The 27,043-nt window shown below is 36.4% G+C and overlaps 3 protein-coding genes across 3 annotated transcripts; 1 reads left to right on the top strand and 2 right to left on the bottom strand.

Annotated features, from left to right (window-relative positions):
• Positions 1 to 11,072: 11,072 nt before the first annotated feature.
• LOC113737201 (FCS-Like Zinc finger 15-like) lies at positions 11,073 to 12,510 on the top strand. The gene is made up of 2 exons (XM_027264465.2): positions 11,073 to 11,498; positions 12,106 to 12,510. The coding sequence occupies exons 1-2, from the start codon at positions 11,239 to 11,241 to the stop codon at positions 12,269 to 12,271; spliced, it is 426 nt and encodes a 141-aa protein (XP_027120266.1). The 5' UTR covers positions 11,073 to 11,238; the 3' UTR covers positions 12,272 to 12,510.
• Positions 12,511 to 15,141: 2,631 nt separating this feature from the next.
• On the bottom strand, positions 15,142 to 17,886 carry LOC113736659 (uncharacterized). The gene is made up of 3 exons (XM_027263727.2): positions 17,499 to 17,886; positions 17,268 to 17,373; positions 15,142 to 15,503 (listed from the first exon to the last, which is right to left on the bottom strand). Exons 1-3 carry the CDS (start codon positions 17,682 to 17,684, stop codon positions 15,421 to 15,423), a joined length of 375 nt encoding a protein of 124 aa, XP_027119528.1. The 5' UTR covers positions 17,685 to 17,886; the 3' UTR covers positions 15,142 to 15,420.
• Positions 17,887 to 18,818: 932 nt separating this feature from the next.
• LOC113737130 (uncharacterized) lies at positions 18,819 to 26,826 on the bottom strand. Its single transcript, XM_027264389.2, has 13 exons — positions 25,670 to 26,826; positions 24,950 to 25,031; positions 24,377 to 24,568; positions 23,844 to 23,908; positions 23,599 to 23,758; positions 22,979 to 23,224; positions 22,731 to 22,847; positions 22,452 to 22,640; positions 22,286 to 22,367; positions 21,065 to 22,002; positions 19,906 to 20,404; positions 19,608 to 19,798; positions 18,819 to 19,498 (listed from the first exon to the last, which is right to left on the bottom strand). Exons 1-13 carry the CDS (start codon positions 26,707 to 26,709, stop codon positions 18,998 to 19,000), a joined length of 4,302 nt encoding a protein of 1,433 aa, XP_027120190.1. The 5' UTR covers positions 26,710 to 26,826; the 3' UTR covers positions 18,819 to 18,997.
• Positions 26,827 to 27,043: the final 217 nt, after the last annotated feature.

Below are 27,043 nucleotides of genomic sequence, written 5' to 3' on the forward strand. Positions count from 1 at the left end.
TTCATTTGATGAACCACTTCTATTGAGATTTCATCAACAAGAGAGTTTGATTGAGTAATTTTGTTTGTCTAGCCATTGGATTTTAGAAGATAAAACAATTTATGAACATTTTCTGACTCGTAGAAGACTTAAAATAAAGGCTACAGGTACAATTATCATGTTATTTTAAGTTTACATTCTGAAAAATGGAGTTGAAGATTTTTTATGGAGTGTTATTGATAATTAGAATGAGTTTATTCGAATAGAAAATTATATTTTCAAAAAAATTTATAATAATACTATGTCACTTTTTTCCCATAGTTGTCCAAAAAATAAAAAATTATTAAACAACAAGAATTTGTTCTATTAAACATTTGAACTCTTTTTGTTTAAGAGCATAAATTGCATTTTATGTTACAAGTTTTGATTTTATCTTTCTCTAGGACGCTTCTAATATTATTGTCTTTCCACCTATTTTGAAGTAACAATAGCCAATTTTAAGTTTAACAATTTGCATTTTCTAATCTTCATTTATCATGAACTCCAAAATAAAAAATATTCGTAGAGACGTCATAAAACATGATTTGAACACATCAAATATGCATGAATAACTACTATAATGATACGAAAATACATCCTACATTCAACACCTTTCTTTCATTTTTGTGTGTATATATATATTCTCCAAATACTAGTAGCCTTAGGAAATTATTAAAATCTCAAGCAAGGCTAGTTCCCCCTTTGTTTTAGTTTCCATTGCCAGAAAATTCAAGCAAAGCAATATATAAATAAAGAAAAAAAAAAAAAAAAGGGATGAAGAGTGGCATTTGGGCCGTGATGAAGCAGTCTTGAATAAGTGTTAGTTGGACTAGATGAGGAGATGTCATCTTTGAATTGGGTCGGTGGACTGAATATGGTCTCTACCTCTCTGTCTCCATCGGCCGTCCTTCTTATCGTACACGTGCCCCAACAACTCATAAGAGTCCAAAAAAGACCTCAAGTAATTGAGTCACCCTCGAAATCTTGCTGTATGCGGTGGGGCCATTGAGAGTGAAAAGAGAAGAGCCCATTTTGTTTCTCTCTACGGTGGTTACATACTTTGGGCCCTTTCAACTCACAAGAGTCTTATCATGATGTGGCCCCCAAGGCCAAGTGAAAAAAAAAAGTAATTTTTACTACATGGAGTAGTACGCCACCTAATTATTATTAGAGTAAAACATTGGAGCAACGACCTAATTTCTCTTATTAGATGGAATAAGTAAAAACATTGGGCCGCAGGGGATTAGTCGGGCTCCGTAAGGATTGACTCGGATACCCCTGTATCGACCCAAAAAAAAAAAAAAAGTAAAAACATACTACGAGAGAGGTACTAACTTTTGAGTTAGTCCATATGGGTGTTATCGTAAACTTGTTGTTAAGCAACATCCTCCCCTTTCTTCTTCGGAATAAAAATCAATGGGTAATGACTCATTTTGAATGAACGAACTAATTGGTGGGGATTCGTTGCATTTCTTCAATTATAATCTAACCTTCAATCTCCATGAATGTTAGCAACTCTTCTTCCTTTTATCTAGAATTAGATTGTCGGCAAAGAGTTTAGGTCCCGTGTAAATTGATATTTTTCGAGATTTTTATAGAAAAATACATTATACTAATTTGACGTATATAAGTAAAATTTCTCTGTACCATGGAATGACTGCCAATTCCGGTCCAATCAATCTCCATAATTAGGGCAACAATTAGAAGTGGAAGGTAGGAAAGGTTTGTTTTTTTTTTTTTTTTTGGGGGGGGGGGGGGGGGGAAGTGGAAGGTAGGAAAGGTTCACACGCTTGAAATTGTACCCAAATCTCGTAATTATTACAAGCCCAATGCGCAAGATATTTTCTCCTTTTATTCTTCCTCATTTGTAATTTTGAACTCAAGAAGTTGTCATCCTACCCGGAACATTTGTACCCAAATCTAGTACAATTTAAATTACGGAAAGTGTATCAGAATAATCCAACGTGGCGCTCAATTCTTGGGACGGTTTTTTAATACTAGGATTTACCCAAGTAAAATTAAGACACCGGGCAACGAAGCGTCTCTAGTTTTTACCTTTTTCCATTTGTAGCCCATTTGTGGTATCCACCTATTAGGAGATCCCATATGGTTGTAAAATATATCGGCATCTTCTGCCATTCTATATAGCTAATTATAAAAGAAAAAGAAAAACAAAATAGACGATACTATTTTTTTTATCAGCAACGATACATGTGTATAACCTACTCTATCCTAATCTAGGGGGGAGGGGGAGCCTAAGGAGATTGTTGTAGGGGGAGGGGGTGAGGGACTTAATTCCTCCCTGGTGGACTTAATCCAAAGAGGGACTTAATCCCTCCCTGGTGGCCACTAGCCATTGGCCCAGTGGTAAAAAAATCTAAGATTTAGATGATGATATTATCAAGATTTAGATGATGATACGCAATCCACCACCACAAAAGGAAACTTTTTCTCTCTTCTCTCTCTTTTTTTTTTAAATAAAAAATATATATATATATAGCAAAAAGTAAAAAATTGGACAATCGTACACATTGGAAAGATACAGAGTGAATTAGGATAAGATAGTTTTTGTTCAGCAGCATTTAGTGAGGATTGACGCAATCAATTAATGACTCATCCGAAATTTGTTCGACTTTAATCACAGCCTAAGGTGGAGGGATACCGTCTATCTATTTTCTCTCCTCTTCTTTCTTTTACTACTTCACTTTTGTCTATTTCTGTGAGGTTAATGCTCGAAGGAAGTTAGTTGAACTTTAACAAGATGTCACCAAAACATTCGTTTCGTATCATGCATTATTCCAAATGGAATTTGCTTGCTTCACTAAAATTCTTAAACACACCAAACAAGATTGTATTTCTAAGATACAAAGTAGAATAATTAATGTTTGAAAATATTTTCCTTTGGATTGCAATTTTTCAAAGTTTTTTATGAAAAAAATGTACTGTAACGATATAATTTATGTGAGATAAAAGTGTGTGTTAGAAAATGTGTTAGAAGAATATTTTTAATTTTATTTTGCAAAAATTGACAATCCAAAATCATTAAAAAAACAATATTTTGAAAATCAGACTAGATTGACAGGTTTGTCCAGTCGAACAGCAAATCGGCTATACCTTTGGTCCGATTCAGTGATTAATCCGAAAATTCAATTGAATCAATCAAATCCAATCAATAATCGATTGACCGGTAAGATCGGGAGATTCAGCCGCATTTCACTAATTTTTTATTTTTTAAAACAAATAATTCAGTTTATTCAAATATTTTAATAAATAAAAAAATGATTAAACTGAGATTGAATTGATTGAATCAGACTGCGAATCAGAATTTCTTTCAGTTCACTCGTGGTTCGGATTTAAAAACATTGCTAAAATGTGAATAGGGAAGAAAAAGAAAGCGGAGAGTCTTTGATTTGGGTAGGATTTTTCCTGCTCGATGGTCTAACTTCATTGTGACTGGTGACCCTCCCTCCCAGATAGTCGCTGGCGCCGACGCGTTACAACTTCAGAATGCTGGTTGCTGCCTTGCTGGTCTTCATAGATCAACTTCATAGTGCTCTGCTTTCATTCCACCTGGCAACTGAAAAGCATCATCGAAATCGACCATTCGTCTTCTTCATTGGGAGATTTTTTTTTTTTTTTTTTTTATTATTAAAGTTGTAAGGGTCGAATAGCTTGCTAGAGATAAGCCAATCAAGGATCATGTGTTGTTTGTTTATTTTGGGATGTGATTAATCACTAGCAAATTAATTTAAATGGTTCGACAGAACATTAGATCTATGCCTTTGAGTGCCCACCTGTTTGCTGTCTTTGCCTGCTCTCTACTGTCAACCTTTTCTCATCATTCTTCCTTCGCTGGAGGAAGATTTTAATCTCAAATTAAGGCCTTTTGTCCTCTTCCTCTATTTTTATTTTATATTTAATAAAATCTCTCATAGAATATTCTAGTGAGACTTTTTTCTCTTCTAACCTATCATAGCTAGTGGAAGTCTTATTTAGTTTTAATTTTTTTTTTCAGATTTAAGATTTTTTTCATATCTGTATGTGATATAAAATATTTTGAATCTTCTAATTAGATCTCAACATTAATTTTGAATTTGAACCAGTTATTTAGTTTTTTTTTTTTTTTTTCAGATATAAGAGTTTTTTCAAATCCGTATGTTAGATAGAATATCTCGAGTTTTCTCGTCAGATCTCAATATTAGTTTTGAATTTGGACCAATTGAATAGCAGATATCAGAGAATAAATATGCACATATATTTATAGAACAACTTTTGCAATTGATTAGATCTTATAATTTTTGATTCACAGTGTAATCTGTTATATTTTGTAATTCTATTAAATTTAATAATTTATCAGATCATATATATATATATATTTGTGACATATGCAATGTATTTTCTAACATTAATGCAACTTTCTTTATTGATTTCCAACTAATTTATTAATAATATTGACTTCTATTTTATAAAAAAAATAGTTCGACGAGGCGTAGGTAACCCAAGTCGCCAATCACTGGTTCATCTAATTGTAAGAATTCTCTAAAGGATCGAGAACGAGTCTGCTTCCCAAACTACTGCGGTTGGCAAGTGGCAACATATGTTTGCGCGGTATGCTAGTCGGTGGTTGCTTTGGGAGATGCCGAATATTGGGATCGACATAGAAGCAAATTATGCATGGCTAGCAAATTCTACCACTTGTATACTCGAATCGACTTGGTTTAGTTGGGTCTGTACACCTTAGGGCTGCAAACGAATCGAACCGCTCGTGTCAAGCTCGACTCGAGTTCGAGCTGGCTCGAGTCGAAATCGAGCTCGAACTCGAGTTCAAAATATTAAGCTCGTTAGCTCGCGAGCCGGCTCGAGTATATATATATTTTTTATATTTTTTATTTTAAGTATATATATATTTTTTTGTTTTAAATATATATATATTTTTTATTTTAAGTATATATATTTTTTAGATTTTTTTAATTTTAATAGTAAAATTACATATATATCTTTAATATTTTATTATTTATTAAAAAAATATTTATTTTATTTATTTTTAAAAAATAAAATAATTATTTTTTATTTTTTTGAGCTCGAGCTTGAAATTGTGAGCTCGTCGAGCTCGAGCTCGACTTCAATGAAATTATGTCGAGACTCGACTTGATTAGGCCAAAACTCGACTCGACTCGGCTCGTTTGCAGCCCTAAGTACACCAACTAGTCCCTAACACAAGACTCTTTAGGCTCCCCCTCCCCCAAATTAGGATATAATAGGTTATACAATGTATTGTTGCTGGCAAAACAAAAAAAAAAAGTATACTTGACTGCTTGCTTTGTCCATTCTTCATCAGCGATAAAAGAAGAATTAATCCGCTGGCAATAAAATTTCTAATTCGACTTTTTCTTTTTCCTCCTGTTGTTATTTCAGTTCTTTTGTTTGTAAAACTCCGAGTCTACTTTAAATTAGGAATAATTTCAAAAAATCTCCCATGAGAACTGTGACAATTTTACCTAGCTAATTTGTCTCTAATTTTAGAAATTACACCTATCTCTCCTGACATACCGACTCACCGAAAATAACTTTCACTTTTACACTATTTTACATGGACTAAAAAAAAAATTGTATACTTAAAAGTGGAAAAAAAAAGAAAACCTTATTGAAAAATATTTTTTTATGAAATTTCAAAACAATTGCTATTTGACAAAAAAAGTATTTTAGTGGATGCTTTGATTCTGAATTTTACTCAAAGTAATTAACATAAATGTGGGTGTAAAAACCGCGATATACAAAGAGAAGAGTTTTTTTTTTGGTCCCATTGGTAGACTACGAGTTTTGGATTTCTAGAGCGTCTCTTTTTGGATTTGTTTTTCTGGTCGGAGAGTGCATGTTGCCTTAGGATTATCATAGTAGCAACACAAATGGAATTGTTAGAACGTAGTGGCTTGGCTGTAGCACTAAATATAAAAGAGTGTCAGAGAGAGGGATGGTTTTTATTTTTAACAAGGATAATATTTGTGTCATTTTAAAGATTTATTTTGTTAGCCAAGTCCCAAACAGTAAATACAAGAGAGGTTAGTGTCTTTAAAAGAATTTGCATGAAATTATTAGAAACCTCAAGGGAAATATCGGAAATTATCCCTTTAAACTATAATAAAATAAAATAGTACTACCGCCTTGCGCTTCCTAGGAACTACGTACATCCCTGGGATGAGCATGCGTGCATGGTTAATACTACTGCTACATAACAAGCACGAGAAGCAACCTCACCAAATTCTTTCCTTCTTGTTTGGTGGCATGATTAATTTCTTCGGATCCTCGTATTAAGGTTTTTTTCTTTTTTTTTTTAACTGTTTTTTTTAGGGGTTTATATGATAGTCCAGAATCCAGATACGTAGTACTTCTTTTGTTAATCTCAAGGGACCCCAGTGAATGCGTACCTACCTACCAATTTAATTACTAAGCTCAAAATGGACATGCATGCACCAAACAAGTCTTGATTCACCCGTTTCTTGTCTTTTTAATTTCTGATTTTCTAAGACGAGTAATCTTAAGCAGAAAACCTCTATTTACGAATTAATTCCAATGATGATACTAATTTCTTCTCTAGTCTGTAAAGAACCCGCTTTCAATAATTGCCACACTACTACCTGATTTTTTCTCAATCCCCCCTCCCTCGTTGTGTCTAAGCACGATTACTGCTAACTCAAATTCAGATTAGCTACGGACATGAATATCAATTTTATCAGTCAGAAACTATCAACCTCATATATATATATATGTATATATATATATTGCTGACTAACTCTCACGCGCGTGCGTGCACACACATATAAAGTCGAATTTTATTAAAGCCGGTCAAAAGTTTCTTGCAATTTTTTCTTTCGTCACTGAAGAAAAAGAAGCAAATGTTGCTGTCACCCGGCCTTTCTGTGGGTTAGAGAAATAGAGGTTATCTCTTGTTGGATAAGTATAACTGCATGATTTTGTTCCCGTGAGGCACTTAAGCTTTACGTATATGTTTCATGGTTATCAACCAAAAAAAAAGAAATATATGTTTCATGTTTACTATGGTACGTGATTTCATGTATGTCCACAAAGCTGGCGGCTTGTTCTTGACTTTGAGATTATCTTTTCCTTTTTTTTTTTTATCAGAAATTGATTTTGTGAATTTCTTCGTCTTCTTCTATGGTTGATATAATTTGTTGACGTTTTGTGATTTAACAAATGCACAATAGACATGCACACTAATTAGTTAACGGAATATCTTTGTTAAAATCAAAATCGACATAGTCACCGTACATATATATGAGAGGAGAGCTTGGGGTTGAATTAAAAGGATTATCAGTCTAATGATTAATATTGAGATTGTAAGAATTAGAAATTTTAAATTCAATTTCTTCTTTTCTCTCATCGCTTCCTAAAAAAAGAATTAAACGGAATAATTTATTGATCAAGTGATGTGCTTTAGAGAGTCGTATTAAGACAAATTCTGCCCTGTTATATGTACCCAAACCTAAAAAAGAAACGGGTTGCATTCCATAATCGCAAAAAGTTATGGGACCAAAAGCAGAAGAAGAAAAAAGGATTCACAGGTGAATTGCCAGCATATCGTGGACCAAACCCAAAAACCGAATTGAAAAAAAAAAAAAATCTAATTACAACTTTGACTCTTAACAAAAATAAGCTTTCATCTATCAGCTGACTTGTCCAAATAGCTAAGGGCACACATTCATAACTGTAAACTGCACATAATTTGAATTCAAGGTAAGAAATATGGACCAATTTGACATGCCAGATGCCTTATGGTGGTCAAAGAATTGAATGTCTTGTTGCACACACACACACACAAAAAAAAAAGGTAAATAAAGAAAAATTGATGAATCGCAAAATGGTACATTTAGGAGGGCACAGCAACATGCATGGTGTGGTCTTGTATATAGTTTTTGTTTCCGGGAGGGGGCTGCCTGTAGATTTACATTTACCACTGCAGTCTGCAGGAAGGAAGCATTAAGTGGCAGCAGTATAAGATTCAAGAATTCATTCATGTACTTGACGAAATTTGGAAGCATTCTTAAAGATGTATTTCAGCTGGCTATTGAAAATGATCGGTAAATTCCAGTGTCATGATATGTGGACGGCGTGTCGTGTACATTTAGCTGCTAACCAAAATTAATTACTACTTATGTGATGTGAAAGTTTAGCTGATGATTAGATTAGCCTTATCAATTCAGATTCCACGTAAGTTTTTATCCCTTCAATCTTCATGTTGCTGATGAACTGTCCTTTAACTAGCTTTTGTTCACCTACTTCCAAAGTCCAATCATATATTTATGGACTTGAGTTCGACGGAACTGAAGATTAAAGCCACCTGCTCACAGATTATGCCGCTGTTTTAGCTACAGCTCACGGGTTTTGGCCAATTAATCCCTCCCATCCAGTTACACTTTTTATAGCTTTGGGGTATCAAGAATTGGACACACCACCTACAAGCAAGGCTGGCTAGCTTGTGCAGGCATTAGTAGAGTACCACAGCTATTGTATTGAATTATAAACAAGGGTTTGGATAACGAGAAATTTTTTTTGTTGAAGGAAATACCCTTACATTAATATTAGCAGTATTACTAACCATTATAACTTTACATTAAATTATAACAACAATATTGATGAAAAGTTATCTCATTTAAGGCAATGAATCAAAACAATTATTAATGATTAAAGTAGGTTATATTCAGGGATAACAAAGCATATTAAGTAAGCGCTTTTTAGAGAAATTAAAAGTCAGTAACAGTACTATATTTTTTTATTTAATTAAAAAGTGGATTATAATTTAGGACGGATGAAAGAGAAAAATGAAACTATCAAAGTGAGACGGAAAAAAGAACTATGACCATGCGCATTCACATTATAAATAAATTAAACGTAACTTTGTTTATATACAGCCACGGATTTAAGGGGGGGCTGGTGGGGGCTTAAGCCCCCCCCCCAAGCCGCCGGAAAACCCCCTATATATAGGGGATTCCGGCGGCCAGCCCAGCCAGTTGGGCAGTGACGGCAACGTGAATAATCAACAAGATGAAGAAGACCTTGTGGATTATTCTCACTTTCTGTTTGAGCCTGATCCTCCAGGTCTTTTTTGAGACAAATAAATAGAGGCAAATGGCAATAGTAGTAGCGAGTGATACACACACACATCCATTTTCTTTTCATGACAAAATTGTGTAGTGTTTTATACTGGCAAGTACTTCAGCGGAACCTATGGAGGATGATGACAATCTAAGTTTTGTTTTCCCCTTCCTAAAAATCTTTCTTATTCAAGGACAATTAAGAGTATTTGGTGTGGATGAGGCCAATAAGGCGGACGCGGGAGTCGTCCAACTTACCCAATTCGGAACTGAAAGACATTGTAGGCATTAATGCAGGGAAATAACATGAGAAGTACTTGCAATCTTCTCAAGTAAAACTCAAAAAACTGATGAGGCTGTAGACGACATTAATTTATTTTCTTTTCTTTATTTGTTTGGTTTAGCAAATTTGTGTGAAGAGATCATGTCCCCCATGATGACTTGCGAGTTCATAAACCCATGATGACCAGCGGGGGCTTTTCTACCAATTCAAGCATTTTAAATTTGGGAACCTTTACTCAATTCTTCAATAATGCCTTGCTAGGTTAAGAGGAATAATCACACACATCGCTTTTTTAATAATGATAACGGGCCGGATAAATACGTATGCGGCCTGCAAATCCTTCAATTCAATGCTTTCTATTTCGAACCATTTGGTACTTATTGGAGAAGTCTATGTATAGAAAATAGATGTAGATTTATTTTGCAATTAATCATTTAATTGCCCGACCAAGACCAATGGTCTTCTTCCTTCGCTTTTTCTTTTTCAGGATGCATAAAACTCCGAAACTGAAGAAGACAGAAGAATTGTTGGGAACCTTATCCCATACTTGGCATTAGTTCTACCAGTTGCGACTGCTTCTGTTGAAAGAGTATTTTCTGCAATGAATATTGTCAAGACTGATTTGCGCAACAAAATGGGAGACGAGTGGATGAATGACTGTCTGGTTGTATACATCGAGAAGGATATTTTTGCAACAATTGAAAATGAGCAAATATTGCAGCGTTTTCAACGGATGAAGACTCGCAGAATGCAATTGCCTCCTCTTCGTTATTCGAGTGCAACAACTACCAATACTTCAAGTGTTAATCAATAACAAATTTTTGGGTATGTATAATTATATGTTTTTATTATTTTTATAATTATTGATTCTAAATTTTACTTATTAAATATATTTATTTCGTCACAAAAAAAAATTTTTAATACACTTCAGCCCCCCAAAAATAAATTTCTGGCTCCGTCCCTGTTTATATAAGCATGGCAAATGAAGCGGTATGTCTCAAAGGAACACAACGTTTGTGTTACCAAGAATACAAAGAAGCTAGCTAGCACTGACTCATTAAATTGAGTTTGATTCGATCTATCAAGAATTTTAATGGCAGTTAGTTCATTAGAATCCTCAATCGCTATTGGGAACGGGAAGTTGTCATTCTTATAGTAGTAGAACCTCATTCAAATACGTGAGTTTTGGTTGAACCCTCAAGTCTAACCTGGCATTCCATTCCCTTGAAGAAGACAGGCAAAAGCTCAACAGCCCACACCACAAAAAGGGCAGTAATAAGTTGCAGTTGAGGACTGTAAAACTGTAAGAATCAAGAAGAATAGGACAAAACAAGAGTTTTTTTTTTTTTTTTTTTTGGTGAGTTCAAAAAAAAAAAGAGAAAAAGAAAAAGAAAAGCAAACCAACCAAGTACTACGACTAAGAAGAAATATGAGTTTATTATTTCGAAATTGAAAGCCACAGGGGGTACGTGGCATTGAAAGAGCAGTAGAAATCAATATAGTACTATGTCAGTAGGCTAAGCTACTCTCCCGTCCGTATTTCCTGCTCTAAATTTCTCTTCCTCTGCCATGCTAAATTAAAAAAAATGCTCCGTGGAGGGTCCCACGCCCCGACTCCCTTCCCTTTGTACTACTACCACGTCATTATTACTATTTCACCCTTTTAAGAGTTTACAACCCCCACCCTGTTCTCTTGCTTCTATTTATTTTTCTCATCTTTTCATTAACTGTATCATACCAAATCCCACCACCAGGCACCAGCTCTAGAAGAAGAAGAAGAAGAAGGAGAAGAAGAAGAAGAAAGGGCTGGAGGAGAAAGACCATGAAATGGTGGGACTAAGCGTTGTACTAGAAGCAGAAGGATACGAGGATATCAGTAGCAAGAGAAGTGCTCATCACCAAGTTATTAGCAAAGCCAGCATGATCATCAAACCATCTCCTTCTTCTCCAACTCCTCCTACTTCTCCTTCTCCCTTCACAAAAAGGAACAGCTCCTTTAACCTCTCATGTGGTACTAGTGGATTTCTTGACTATTGTTTCCTTTGCAGACAGAAACTTTTGCCTGGCAAGGACATCTATATGTACAAGTAAGTGCTTCTCATGATTCACTCCCGTCTTCAACCCTCCAAATATATTTCAACAAGTTTTCGACTTTTTTTTTTCTCTTGCCTGGTGCAAATTATTACTCCTAATATGAAGTAAAGGTTTACTTGTAGCCCTCTTGGTTGCCTCCTCCATGCACCAAAGAGGAAGAATTTTTTCAGAAAAATTAGAGATAAAAACACGAAAAAAAAGAGAAAAATCTTTGAACCACTATATAGGCATTTGAAGTTCCACTTCATTTGGTTGATGCTCCATGTTTGAGCTGGTTTTGCAAGTGAAGAAACCCCCAACCAAAAAAAAAAGCTGTAAATTCCTCTAGGGTTAAAAAAAAATTCCAGAGAAAGGAAGAATGAAAAGGAAAGGGGATATATCTGAGACTGGAGGAATCTTTCTTTTCTTTCTTTCCTAGTCACTCAAGTGATTGTCAGCATCAATAATATGTTGATATTTTAACCAAGAAAAACACAAATAAGCTTAATATGGGTCTTTTCTTTTTCTTTCCTTTTTTTTTTATAAAAATATTTTGACAGCTTGATCTGGATATATATGTTGACAGAAATTTACACAGCTGGTGGGTCTTTATGTATGCAGAGGTGACAGGGCTTTTTGCAGCGAGGAGTGCAGGTGCAGACAGATATTCATGGATGAAGAAGAAACTATTAAGGCTAAAACTGACCACTGTTCATTGGCTGCTTCATCATCTAATTCCTCTTCTCGTAAAGGGGCCAAAAAAAGAGCAAATGGTTTTGCCTATTAGTATAACTTTAGTGGAAATTTTTTTTTTTCTTTCTTGTTTTTCTTTTGGCTTATCTCTAGTTTTGGCTTTTGCCTCATTTTGTAACGACTCTCGGGCCGACCGGGTTTTGGTTCTTAGCATGGTTTGCAGCTAAGAAGGCTCTTGGTTTTGGTTTTGGCAAATAGATTGCAAGAACATGATTGGCTTTTTGGCCATGTAATGTCCACGATGAGAGACTAGGAATATTTGTTTGCGTTTTACTTGCTGCTACTGTTCAATGTCAAATGTAGGTAAGGAAACGCATACATCTTATCTGTTGTTGATTGGGATGTCTATCTTGTTTCAAGGGTTGACCATCTAAAATCTTATCAGTGCGAGTAATCCTAGATTTGTGTTCTGCCTGATCGCTAATAAACTAAGACTAATGGTGCCCTGTTACCTATGATAAACATTAGGCTTGCTTTTTTTTCCTTTCTTGGAGAACTTGTGAGATTCATACCATTTAAATAATTTTTTTGTTTTTTGTTTTTTAAAAAACAGGGCTTCATGACTATGCCTTAGTTAGTGTGTGTGTCTGTGTGTGTACTTGGGAGGACCTCTATTCGGTGTTGTTGGGGACACAGGGCACAGATGATTGTTTCACCTGTAGTTTTTGGTGGTTCTTTTTGTCTTTTGCTTTATATCTAGTTTTTTTTTTTTTTTTTGGGTTTGGGTTTTTGCCTTTAAATTATTGACTGGAAGAGATGGCTGGCTTTCTCATTCTCATTTACGAGGTACCAAATCTGTGGAAAGAATTATTGCGGAGGATAAGCATAAGCATTGTGGACTGGAGGATACAAGAAGACATAAATCAACGAGTGAGTGGGCGAAATCAAATATCTGGCAATTGTGGGTGCCCATGCCCATTCTGGGGAGGGTCTGCATTCCCAAGAGAATGATTATCTAATTAGGAATAACGGGGCCCAACCCAAAAAGCGCTTATTTCCCCATATTTTGCTTCTAGCTCCTTCAAACCTCTTAAGGCTCCCGATTAACATCGATCGACGTGGACCGTTTTGACCGCCTCTCATTTGGCTCACAGGGGCAGGCAAGGCAATCCAACATTATCTCGCACACCAAGTAAACGAAGGTGTGTGTAATTCTCGCGCCTTCCTTCATCTTCCACCCTTCCTTCTTTTTTTTTCCAATTCATGCCAAGCTCCCACGCAAAAAAGAAAGAAGAAAATACAGAAAGACAGAGTAATGAGCTACGGATTTCTTGGCTTTTATTTATTTATTTATTTTTTATGCAGCAGGCAGGCAGGTGGAGCAGAGGATTTAGAACTTCAAAGCAAGGTCATCAATTAGAATCCAAAACAGAAGGACCATAGAATCTATACCATTCTGTGTGCCCACGAGGCTTTAGAACCATAAATGTGATTTGATTCTCTGTGGGAGACAAGGATGAACAAGGGCCAAGGGGTCAGGGGGCCCATGCAACCATTTCAGAAAGATTAAAATGTCTAAAATTTTGGCAACTTTAAAGTCCAACAACATATGTCCAGTAAAAATGGAGTATTTTTTTTTTTTTTTAAACATCAATTTTCACGCTACGTGTCAATTGACTGAACAGATTTCGTCATTTGGCAACATATTTTAATTTAATAGAACCACCTACAATGTACAGCTTGTGAAAAATTTTATACTCCATCTAATGTTATTATTGGAAATAACAATATATAATTCGACTGATATTTGTTCCTAACCCAACTCCAGGTAGAGAGATTCTCATACACTCTTCGATTGGAATCTTTTGGGTTCACCTTGCAGAACTCCACTATATATAGTGGGGTTTGGTCCACGAAGATCTTCCTTCGGAAAGGGACAGTTTTGGCCCAGCTTGGAATTTCGGTATCCCGATGTCAATTAACTTATTAAGAGCACGTCTTTTCATTTCCATTGTACTCTCAAGTCTCAACCCATCTTTTTTTTTTTTTTTGGTTTTTCTCACAAAAAAAAAAACCCATCCTTGTATCTCTTTTTTGACACTAGTACTAGTACTGTTCTGATTATAATAATAAGTTTTCCAAATCTTGATAGCTAACAGGATCGCAAAAGAAATCACAAGCCATTGTACTCCCGTCCGCAACAATCAAAGCATTTGTTATAGGACCTCTCCCTTGTCATTATTGTCCGTAGTTAAAGTGCACTCCCCAAAATATCCAAGAAATGGGAAAACCCCGTGGTTATTTTTACATTCTATCATCTCTACGCCACGCATATCAAGGATTTTTTTCGGTTATTCATGGAGGAGTCCAGTCGAATAAAACGGAAGTAGAAAATTGCAAGGGTCGAGCACTCGAGCCGTATCGAAGTACTGGAAATCTACCCTTGCTCTATATTTACAATTAAAAAGACTTCACCCTTGTGATCATATATATACTTCAACCTAAGAGCCAAATGCGATTCAGCTATGAGAAAGCATCCTCGAACGAATTTCTTCATTTATTTGTGTGAATTGCCAGTTTTAATGGCCTTCCGTTCGGTAATATAGCAGCTATGCTTGGTTAGAGTAACGCGCTAGGCAAGCTCTCGTATCTGTATCAAGGATCTCATTGGACTTCCAAACTAAAGATAATTTTAAGCAGGCTGGAAGTATTACATGGCACCAGGAAATTAAGCGGCAATAGACATCCAAGGAATCTGAGTAACAAAAGCAGGCTTAAACAACGTTCCATTTCCAGAACACAGATAAAGGGCAGTATCAACTTTCAACCATTTTAGCCCCTGAGAAGGCAAGTTCAGTCTAGAGGTCAAATAACTTTTTATAACCCCAGAACCTGGAAATCAAGGCAACGAGGGTCACTGGGATTAAAAGAAAAAAAAAAATCATCGATATGTTTGCACAGATATGAATAATGGTGTTTCACTCCCTTAGTTCACAGTGACCATGCTCTATATGCTTCCTTCCATCTTCTTGTTGATTGACAAGCAAATGTCAAACAAAATGTGGACATAGTGCAGTTAAGTCCTCTGATGTTCAGACACAGACAACATAGGTCAAAACAAATATACAAGTACATGAATGTTCCTCTCAATATTCTGCACTCTAAAGTCTTTGAATCTTACATACAACTACAAGATATGTTGTAACCGTGATGATTAGCAACCACTGTTGAATATCACCACACTTAGCCAGATTTGAACAGAAGTACAGCTTTTGAATCCAAATAGAAGTAAACAAAGTGATTTGTCTCATGAGTCACATAAGAACCTACAAGAAAGAAGAAAATAGACCAGGAAGTGATGGTGGTCAGTTCAGGTAGATCAACATAGTGACACAGTCAAGAACTTTCTATGATCCATAGGTAAACACACAGAGAAGACTGATCTTGCTTATTTGTTTTTCTTCCTATTCTAATGGTTGTGGGCTTGTTGTCCTAGAGGGGATCATTCCGAACGTCATAACATCATTCTTTTTCCCTCTAAAAGGTCAAGTTAGCTTGAAATGTAAAGTACATTTCTAACCAAGACAGCTAATTCTTAAACGCAGTCATGCAGCAAACACGGATTGTCTACTATTTGACAAACAGGGACCATAAAGCAAATAAGAACCATCTTGTCCATGCAACATCCATTTTTAAGAGGTATATCACCCCTCCACTGTTCTGGACAGGAATAAGTATTCTTAAGATCTTATAACGATAAGATATGGTAAGAAGATAAAAAAGAATACAGTTTTCCACGTAAAAAGTAGACATCAAATCCAGAGGCAAAAGCATTCAGGAATCTTTAGCATCATACCTTATAGAAGCAGGAAGATGTAGAATTTTGAAATGATGCATGCAGTCTAACAACTTAAAACTGAAAAGTGGCATAAACGGTAAGACAAGCCCCAAGCTTCCAAGTCTATGTTTTCATTTAGGAACTGTAGCTACTTTCCAGAACCAGAATGTTGCAGTGGTACACATATATTTCATGTTTTTTGGCCAACAGCTGCAGAAAGGACTAAGGGGTAAAGGAAAGTTTTAGTGAGGAAAATTCAGCTTTGGAAAAACATTGAAGGCTTTGCATGATTTTCTCTTAGAACCATTAGGAACCGGTTAGTTTTGCCGAGCCGAAATTTAGACAAATATAGAGGTAATTCTTGCTATAGACAATTAAGAAGTATCAAACATTTGAGAAACCACCATTTTAAAGCATGAATTGAACTCGTAAGATTTTTGAAATAAAAATTACAAGCCGACATACCCTTAAAAGCTTCATGCAAAACTTACCTTCTATATTATGCAGCTCACTGGAACAACTTTAAGCACCAAATATCTACAAAAACTAAACTGAAGCAGCACACTAAGCCTCTACCAGATTCTTTGAGCATACAAGAACTCAATAGCCAACACATTCATAAACTCCTCCCTCTCGCCTCACCAAAACCCCAAGATACCTCGCTAGAAAGACAAAACAAGATACCCGATATTTGAATTGAATTTAGCTCAACAAGAGCTTATTTTACATTGGCTTGTTCACTAATCAAACCAATCCCGACTCAGGATCCAGTGTCTGTTAAAAAAATTATTAAGCTCGTGTACAAAAGCATAACAATCAAAAAATCAAAATGTACACTTAATCAAGATACACGAGCTCAACGTGATGAATGCATCTAACCTCAGCTCAACTATAATCGACCCAAGCCAAGCTCACAGATGCAATTCGAAGCTCACTAACACAACCAAACCATTCTTGAACACTCTATTGTCCGGGTTGATTAGGCTTATTTACACTCCTTCACGCTTTCCTCCTCTCTCGCTCCCTTTGAACTTCCAACATAAAATAAACCTAGATCCAACTCTATATAAACTCACGAATCATAACTACGTATTAACAACACATAAATTTAGTGAGCAAGTTCATAATAATCGATCAAATTGATAAATTGAAGCATTCATCTATAAAAGTTTCTCAATTTTCCAGCAATAATTCAAATAAAAATTTTTTAAAAAAATGGAAAAGTAAAGCAAGATTAAGTAAAGTTAATTACCGAAATTTCTGCCGACAATGCAGTGCCAAGTAGGTCCATGCCGCTTATCAAACTCCTTCTTGATATGCTCCGCTACATCTTTCTCCACACCGTTCTTCTCAAAAGCCTGTAATTAAAATAAAATGAAAAATTAAATGCAAAAGATTTTCTTCCTTAATTATTCCTTTTTTTTTTCTTTTGCGTTTGGTAACTGAAGTTAAGCTTCAGAGGCAGAAAGAAAGAGAAAGTTACGGCGATGGCAATGTCGACGGCCTCTTTCTGCATGTCTTCCTTCATATCTGCGCTCTTGATGATGACTTTCTTTCCGACAGCAGAGGAGGTCGGTGCCGAACCGGAGGTCGACTTCCGATCATCAGAGAGTGACTTGGCAACTGCCGGAGCTGCTCCACCCACCATCCTCTTTGCTTCTTCACTCATTCCTTTGCTTGTAATGATTCACGATTGAAGCACAGAATCACGCAGAGGCTTTGGAGCTCCGAATGAAAATTTAAAATAAGAGCGAAAGGAGAAAAAAAAGCTTAGAGAGAGAGAGAGAGAATATGAGTGTGTGAGAGAGAAAGTGAGGAGACAGACGGAGATGATTTGTGGTCTCTCTGATTTCGTAGTGGTGGTCTTCTACCCTTTCTTTTGGGAGTTTTTAGCACTTATATATTCTGAGGCAAAATTATACTACAGTATATATTTAATAGTACACTAGTAATTTACAGGAAAATTTGGCAATTTTTTTTTGATTAACTTTACATTACAGGAATATTTTGGCAAAAAAAAATTTTTTTTTCTTGGATTGGCTTTATATTACTGCTACAACGGCTAAGGATTTACTACTTGTTTTTACTATTTTGGACTAATGGGAAAATTTTTTGGTAAATTAAAAAAAAAAAAAAGAAAAGAAAATTACACTTGCTAGTGTTGACCGGAGGAATGGGAGGCTGGGATTTTTGTGGGGGGTCAACATTCCCGATTTCCATTTTACCAGTAGTAAGTACAAGAAGATAAATAATATGATAATTTGATTGTTGCGTAATTAAGTCAATCATTATCATCAACAGGGTGGTGGAAAATTAACGACAGGGTGGTGGTCTACTATTATTTGGCCCTATCTCCACTCCAGTAGCAGTACTGCATTTGGAATTCCACTTGTGTAGGATTTGAGAAAAGAAACAAAAATATGCTTCAGGTGAATTTTTCGACTAAAACATGCCATTTGCACGTACCGGAGTTGTATCCAACCAATGATTTCGGGGTGACATTCACCTATGATTAATGAGGCATTTGGCTATGTTTCCCGTCTGCTACACTCGCTGAGTTCAAGTCGAGTTTAAATTCGAAGTTGAGCTCAATTTTTAAAATGCAATATTGGGAAGAGTATTTTTATTATTTAATTTTTTTTATTTTTTATTTTTAGTATTATTTAATTTTTACTTTTATTTTTTCTATCAAATTTTTAGTTTTTTAGCTTTTAATTTTTCATTGATGGAATCACTACTTCCATTTGGACATGTTTGTTTTTATCATTTTAATACTAGTTTAAGTGTTTTGACTTTACATGGATTATCGAGAAATTGTAATTATATTTTTTTTCCCTACCACAGATATAGTACTATTGCGTTTTCTGGTCTTTTGATGAAAATATATATTTCTTGGATGGGTCCCAAGAATAACACCCGCATTTCCTATTTAGCACTAGTCATTGTGAATATGAACGCTTGCTTCATTGTTCAATTTCCATCTTAAAATGCTAAACTTTGGCCTGTCTCCATCTCTTCGTCTGAGGATGATTCCTCCATCACCCTTCTCCTCTTCGATCTTTGTCCATTTGAAAGGCCTGCTTCATCTTCACCATCTGATCCAGAATCCGCTGCAGCCTTTGGAACATCATATTCGAGGGATAATTCGTTATTGTTTGCTCCACCATTTCCCTCTTCTCCTTCTTCTTCATCACCGGATTCCTCAGATGATTCACTCTCTGCAGCATTGCCCTCATTCTCTTCTGTTTCATTAGTAGGATCACCTTCTTCTTCTTCCCTGACGAAGTCTTTGGGGTCTAATATCTTGAAGTCCCTCGAAGTACTCCGCTTGGCCTGCCTCAATAAATTCAGTTTGGCTGCCTTGCCGAGTTGAATGAGATATTTTTCATAGTCCTCTATCTGGAAAATCAACTCTGGGATGCATTTGTTTTCCCTTTTGATTTTGCTCGCCATTGCTTTGTTGTTCCCGCTCTCTTGTTGATCCTGCACAAGTTTGTCAATAACATAAGATGACCCAATTTACTGAAAGCTCTGTAGTCTTAACAGCCAGAAACTCAGAATGTAAACGCTTAACTAAGTCAGTGCCTCGTACCTTTTGTAGCTGTTCCATAAACTTGTAGAGAGGAGCTGTCAGCTGCCTGCAGGTAATTTCTACCAGCTTCTGATACTTGAGGCTTGGCAAAACTTGCTTGGAACCTCTAGGGGCTATAAGGAGTTTTGCCATTCGAGCTAAATCCCTGTATAGTTTCGTAGACAATCTCAAGAAATGTTCTGCTTGAGGATCTGCAGTAAATGGAGCAGGATATCAAATTTATCAGCTTGTGAAGAGAGATTATCGATAAATATTAAACTGTAAGTGATAGTTCTCTTTCCCTAGTCGATTGACATACCTTTTAGGTTCATCAATACAAAATTAGACGAGACCTTTATAATAGCTTCCACTCTGCAATAAAGAGTCTCTTCCAATACCAGCCCAGGTCCAAGATTTTTATCGGGTTCAAGAGCTACGCCTTTCTGAGTAGCAGTAGAGTACGTCTTCAATTTTGTTATGATCCAATCCATGTCAACAATGTTTGACTCAACTATCTGCAGTATAGAAGAAGCTATCACCGCGCAAGTTGTTTTGTTAATAACATGGAATGTTTCAGACAAATCTGGATCACTTTTCCCTAACCTGAGTACTTTCAGAAGTTCAGAAGCCATTTCCTGGGAAACAGTCAAGTCATTTGGAGGTAAGCTTAAGGAAACAACCAGATAGACCCAACTTCTTGCAAGCCTGGGATTTCGTAGATCAATGCTTTTGCAAATATGTAAAATCCATGCTCCAACAAGATTCCGCCTTTCTGCCGGCAGTTGGTTGCCAATGATCATCAATATATCACAGACAATCTGAGAGCAAAGCTTGCTTAAGAGATTATGTCTTCAGAAAATTAAGCACAAAAGATACATCTAATAAGAAAATAACATTTTGGAGAAGGTGAAGCCATAACTATCTATTGCTCTGGGAAAAGGACACTTCCTATCCTATATTAACCAAAACATCTAATTAATAAGGACCATGTGCATGTTTCAAGGGCTTAACACAAGTGCACGAGAATCTGCCACAGAGCACACAAACAATGTCAAGTCTTCCTATTTCTCTAATTATGCTACTTTTGCCTCAAGTCCGAGTTCAGGAGCTGCTCAAGAGAAAGGAAAGAGTATTTTCAACTACTATGGACAGTCAATAGAAAATATCACTTATCCCATGTGAACAAATAAACCAATATTGCAGCCTACATACATGGCTATACACAATCAGAACAGAATATACAAAATTTCATTCAATCAAAAGTTTGATAAGGAGTTTTATCTCCACCATTTTTAAAGGCTTTGCTTAGTCTGTGGAACAAGTTAAGACAATCACATGCCTCAAAAAAGGAGCAATATATTGGTGTACGAAACTTCAGTTAATGGCAGGGCAGAGGAAATTTGTGATTATAGGGGTCAAGCATGATGCTTTACTGACAAAAATCAATCAGTTTGACAAAAAGGTTAGAATGCATCTACCTCAACTTCACTGAAGAAAGAAGATTTTAGAAGCTCGGAGAGCAATGGCATCATGCTGTTTTTGATGAACATTTCTTTGCTCCTTGTAGCTTGATTTTCTACACCTTCAGCTAATTCGCATTCAATTCCTCGATCAGAATGCAGAATATCACTTGCTCCATGCTCAACTTCAGAGGCTGACACCAAAGCTTCTATTAGCTCACCAATTTCAGAGCTACACAAACTTACAGTTATCAATTTCTTCAGGCATATCAAAGCTAAATGTATATGCTCCTTTCTATCATCTACATTCCTCCCCCTGGATTCTTTCTTTTTGTGAGACTGTGGTACTGAAGTTAGCAACTGAATCAATTTCACCAAAGGAGGTCCCAACAACTTAATTTCACCATAGATCAACATCTTCAGTGGATCTTCTCTTCCCACAAATGGTAATGATGTTAATTGGCACAGGCAAGCATTCAACACAAAGTTTATCAATTTAGGATGCTGGTCTGATGCTTTGCAGGAAGAGACCTGGCTATGGTTCTCAGAAGGTGCACTACTGGTGGAACTATCAAATTGCAATAGTTGAGGAGCCATTGCTAATAGCCAACAGATGCTTGAAGTTGCCAAGTGAGGAACTCTTTCCTGTGGCAATGTTGAACCACTTGAGTTACGCTTATCAGCTGGATCACTGGCAGTAGAGCGTACTGTCCCTCTTCTTGTTCCATTTACCTGCCTGGAATTACACGTAAACTTTTCCAACATATCATGAATAGCAACAAACTCAAAAAGCTCATTCTGCAATTCCACTTTCTTCACATTGGTTGCTTTCTCCAACTCATTGATGATGACATTCAATACCACTTCTGAAATCCCTAACAAAACAAACGCACAACATCTAATCTTTTCTTCTTCTACAATTGTAGAGTCTGAATCATCAGTTTTACCCAGTAAACCTGATCTGACATATAAATTATCATGATGTAAGTAATTGCTTTTGAATAGGTATATGAAAGCCTCAGAAAGAGTAAATCAGAAAAGAGCTCAAGTCTCAAACAATAATTTTTGGATGTAAATGAAGATTTTGTTTAACAATAGAAGGAAATTGTTCCTGCTACTGCATGGACCTCCATGCAAACTTCTACAACGAAAGCAAGTAACAAAGAGATCTCAAAACCATCTCATCGCGTACAAACGTGTTCCAAGATTGAAAAATCTAGCATAGAGAGTCACACTAACCTTCCAAATTTACAGTCCTTAGAAACTTCCGAATCTTTGATAAAGCATTAGAGAATGACTCTCCAGAGAGTATTCTTCCAGCCTGATGAATTTCATATGATAGTCTTGAGTGATTATAGAGCCACCATCTGCTAAATGACAACCTTTAAACAACAAATTTGTATACCTCGTTCTCCTGTGTCAGAGAGAAGCCAAAACTAGCCCATGAATCAGGAGGGTGGCCAGTTTTATCTTGCGGCTGAAGTAGAAGGATCCAAGAGATGCAAGAGAGAAGAGAGTCCAATGGCTCTTCAATATGAAATTTTCCACTGTCTGATTTAATACAAGAAGTAATGTCCAGTTTGATGTCTGCATCCTGGAAGCAAAATTCTCTGGTTCACAGTTTCAATTTTTTCAATATATTTAACAGAAAAAGACCATTCTTTGCACCCAAATAAATAAATACCTCTTTATAATAGCGAAAGAAGTGTGGTAAAAGAAAATCAAAAACAGAACCAGCAGCTAAAGGATCCACCAAGACAACCTTTACAAGTCCATGATACAGCACCTCTCTTGCTTTTGCCTAGGACAACATAGAAACTGTCATGAAAAACCTTTCATTTCAATATCCTCCAGTAAAAGTTACTGGTTTTTGACTTCTCATTCGTGTTGAACAAAAGAACAAGATTTGGAGAGGGAATAAATAAAAAATACCTGCTGGTAGAGACATCTCTGAAACAAACCACTCAGCTCCTGGAAAAGACTAGCCCCAGTGGTACAGGGTATTTCAGCCTGTTGGCTACAACTGGCTTGACTGCTTGATTCTTGAAAAGAAAGTGGCCCATCTCTTTTGCGTTGCTTTTCTGCTAGTATCAGACTGATAATGCAATTGGTTGCAGCAACACGAACTGAATCTTCCCGTCTAAACATAGCCTTCCTTAAGACTAAAATAGTATAATCCTGAATCACAGAGAAGATATAAGGAAAGGGGAAGGAGTGTTTGTTTGTCTGTTAGAGAGACAGATAAACTGTAAAACTTCTCATTCCTCCAAGAGCAGAATTTTGACTGTTAAATTTAAAATAATTAAATCGTTTAGCCCAATTTGAAAAATGAAAATTGCTTAAAGCTATCAAATCTAATGATTGCTAAATTCCCTAGAAATGGAGTTCAGATTGTAACAAAACCTTCTTTTTTATTACATTAAGAGACACCAAAGTATTGTGCTATGGTAGTTATCATAGAAAAACTCAATTTACTAGTTTGCAGTCATCCAAGTGTCTTCTCTTTCTCCAAGAGAATGATATGATTGAACTATGAATGGGAAAACAAGTACCTGAAGATCATGGCTGAATTTAGTAAGAGGCAATAGAACAGCCACTAGGCGTGAGGAAATCTCAGCATGAGTAAAAGTGAAATAATCCAACAATTCCTTCAGGTGTGCAACATGATCCAACATTTGGAATGGATAACTCTTGACGAGATGCTCAAGTAGTCTATGAGAAAAATGACCATGTCAACTTATTCAAGCCAAGGGGAAAAAAAGAAGGAAAAGGTCAACATGAAAGGAGCTTTGCTTACCTTGTAATGGGCAATGCTTGCTCAGGCTTCAAAGAGAGGATGCGAAATTTGCATTGTTCAATTATCTGCAACAGTACAACCAACTCACTATACACAGTTAGAACATGATCAACATGCATACTATAGATATCTCTAGGTCATAAAAGGCTCATACTAAAGACTAAGCATGGTGTCAAATTGTGTCAAACTTGCTGATGCTTTTCTTGGCCATAAGAAGCCTAGTTTCAGCACTGCCAGGAAAGCAAATGCATAAAATCATGGAAGCAGCAGTAAAAACTGTAAATAATAATTGATAGCACGTTATAATATTGAAGACATTTTCACCCTCGGAGCACAAACCATAAATTATTAATAAATTTTTTTCATCTAATTGAATGTATTTAACTTTGCCTCCTAATATTGCTTATTGGATGATTCAGAAATGACAAAAACAAATTTTGGAGCCCCTCCTCAAAGTTTATAATCTGCATCCTGTCCATATGATAAGAAGTGTGATAATCCATTTTCACATCTATAGACATTCTCATGCTGACCTCCTTTCTTGCCATGTCATGAACCTCAAATGAACTCTTCAGCATCTGGCTTCCCAGCTCCTCTACACCCAATAGATCATCAGAATTGTCAAGTCTTCTTTTGCTAACCTCTTCTACTCCTTCAAGCAGTCCAAATCCAAATTGGACAATGCTTGGAATAATATGCTCTCTTCCAGAATTGCTTTCATTAACCTGTAGAAGTAAAAGCAAAACAGGAAAAAGAAGTTTAAAAAAAAAAGATTGAAGGAAATGAGATCAACCTATAAGTGATCACTGTAGAAAGAGCACAAAATATGCAGTTGATACAATTTTTGTAGCACTAAATCATCAATAGATTTATCTATTATACTTATTTTGTCATCCTTTGCATACTACTGGTCCTTTTCTATTCGTTCTAAATTACTATGCACCTAAAATACTGACATTACTGAGGGAGGTATTTCACTATTATTTGCTCATTCTACTAGGAGGATGCAATTATCCACAATGTATATAGTTAGAGTTGACTATAACTTGCATTCGCATAGCTGAGAAACAAATAGACTGAGCAACAAAAAGTTGGAAATAAGTTACAGCTCTTATTATGGCTCTCTCCATCACTTGAGCAATCTGCAGATATGCTTCCTTCAAATGATCTGATAGCCACTTGCACTCTCTGAAACATCACAAGACAGAAAACAGGTATAAAATGTTACATTATTCAGAATTAGGTAAAGTGAATTAGCTTAAAACTCAGTTGATGAAAGTCCTAAGAGATCCAAATCCTCAAAACACAAAACAGAAATTAGGCATAAAATGCTACATTAGTCAGATTTGGGTAAAGTGATTAGCTGAAAACTCAGTGGATGAAAGTCTTGAGAGATCCAGATCCTAGAAGAAAGGAAAAAGTACTCTTCCAAGGGGCTCATAAACAGGATTACACGAACTTCATTACAAAAATGTTTCTAATTGTTCAAACTGCTGCAGTTATCCAGCAACATTATCACAAAAATGTTTGTGGAAGGTGACAAAATGTTTGTTATTCCAGCAACATTGATAAGACATCAGAGTAAGATTCCAGCAACATTATCAAACTGCTGTGGAAGGTGACAAAATATTTGTTATTCCATTGATTTTTAGGCTCATAATTCTCATTTACCTCAATTTAGTGCAAAACATAATCCATAAGACATCAGAGTAAGATTCTATACAGCATGTAGCATCCAAAAAAAAAATTCTATACAGTGTGTCACAAAATTCAACTAAGCTTGAATGTAAAAATATAATTACTTAAGTGCCCTATGAATAACTTACTTTGCAAACTTGTAGTCTTTATAAGCAGAAAGCAATGCTGTTTTTAGGACTCCGATAGAGCTCTCACAAAATCTTTTAACTCTAGCAACTGACAACAACACAGCAACGGTAAAATGATTAAATGCCCGCGAATCCGCCTTTACTAGCGCCAGAACCTCCTGGCCTAAAGAAGGATCCTGCTTTACTGCAAAATTCACATGAAGTAATACTGTCCCCTCAACTTGTTTTACTATTGAACTACCCTTCTTTCCCTGCACTTTATCTCCAAAATACGTGACAATCCCCTCAATCACCTCCTTCTTACTAAACCCTTTTGAAGCCAACACCAATAACTGATAAACCAACCCAGGCAAGTCCTGCAAATCTACGTCCCTCATCCCATTAAACACTTTTCCAAGAAAATTCCTTCTTTTCTCTTTTTGCATAAAGGAAAATTCCCTAATAATTTCCACCATTTTCACCAACAAAACCTTTCTCCATTCAGACTTAATTAAACTATCGACAACAGAATTTACATACCCATAAGCATTTTCAAACTCATTTGAGGTTCTAATCAGTTCAAGACACTTTGGGAGCAAAATTAGCAACTGGGTATCCTCAGAATCAGTTATTTTGGGAATATAAGAGGTGATTAAATCAATAATAGGGGGTAAACTGGAAACTGGGACGGCGTCGAGGTGGGTCGAGAAGAGCTGGATGGTGGACAGAGAGAGGCGGTCGTGTGGGATTTTATGAGTGGTGAAAAGGGAAGCGTAAGAGAGGAGAAGGGAAGATAGAAGCGAGGAGAGGGGGGAATGGAGAGAGGAAAGAGAAATGAGGGCGGAGGCGTATTCAGAAACTGCGGAAGAGGGGTTCGGAGAAGCGGTGGCTCGAGATTGGAGGTAAGATAAGAGGGTTTGGTGGGAGGCTTCTGCGAGGAGGAATGGGGGAAGTGGCAAGGGGGTGGTGGATTGGGAGGAGGAGTAGGGGTGTTTTTGGGCCAATTGAATGATGTCGGCGTCAGTTAGTGGCGGTGGAGGGTGGGCTGAGGTGGTGGCCATTTTGGTGGCGATGGCGATGGCGTTCGCGGATGGCGACTGGGTGGTTTATGGGCAAACTTTGGAGGAGATAAAATGGCGGGAAAACGTAGAAGCTACGAAAAAATTTCTGATGCCAGGTGCCAACTTTCTTCCTTTTGATGCACGGCCTTGAAGGCGTGATATATTAACGCTGTTAAAAAAAAATTTTTTTTTTTTTTAAAAAAAAGGGAGGGGGGCTCCCGCCTGCCCTTCTTCCAAAAGGCTGGATACACTCTGCCAGACACATTACGCCTTCATCCTCTCTCTTGACAAAGGCAGTCTGTCAAAGCTGAATACAAGACCACGCCTTTGTGTC

Source organism: Coffea arabica, chromosome 3e (genome assembly GCF_036785885.1).
Source record: "Coffea arabica cultivar ET-39 chromosome 3e, Coffea Arabica ET-39 HiFi, whole genome shotgun sequence".
Taxonomy (NCBI): domain Eukaryota; kingdom Viridiplantae; phylum Streptophyta; class Magnoliopsida; order Gentianales; family Rubiaceae; genus Coffea; species Coffea arabica.

Excerpts from the sequence above, each read along its gene's own strand:
- LOC113737130 (XM_027264389.2), bottom strand. The coding sequence starts at position 26,709 with ATGGCCACCACCTCAGCCCACCCTCCACCGCCACTAACTGACGCCGAC. Across the intron at positions 22,848-22,978 it reads AGAGATGTCTCTACCAGCAG|GCAAAAGCAAGAGAGGTGCT; the intron begins GTATTTTTTATT and ends ATGTTGTCCTAG. Across the intron at positions 19,799-19,905 it reads TGTATTGATGAACCTAAAAG|ATCCTCAAGCAGAACATTTC; the intron begins GTATGTCAATCG and ends CATTTACTGCAG.
- LOC113737201 (XM_027264465.2), top strand. The coding sequence starts at position 11,239 with ATGGTGGGACTAAGCGTTGTACTAGAAGCAGAAGGATACGAGGATATC. Across the intron at positions 11,499-12,105 it reads AAGGACATCTATATGTACAA|AGGTGACAGGGCTTTTTGCA; the intron begins GTAAGTGCTTCT and ends TTATGTATGCAG.
- LOC113736659 (XM_027263727.2), bottom strand. The coding sequence starts at position 17,684 with ATGAGTGAAGAAGCAAAGAGGATGGTGGGTGGAGCAGCTCCGGCAGTT. Across the intron at positions 17,374-17,498 it reads CCGTCGACATTGCCATCGCC|GCTTTTGAGAAGAACGGTGT; the intron begins GTAACTTTCTCT and ends TTTTAATTACAG. Across the intron at positions 15,504-17,267 it reads CATTGTCGGCAGAAATTTCG|GTTCTTATGTGACTCATGAG; the intron begins GTAATTAACTTT and ends TCTTTCTTGTAG.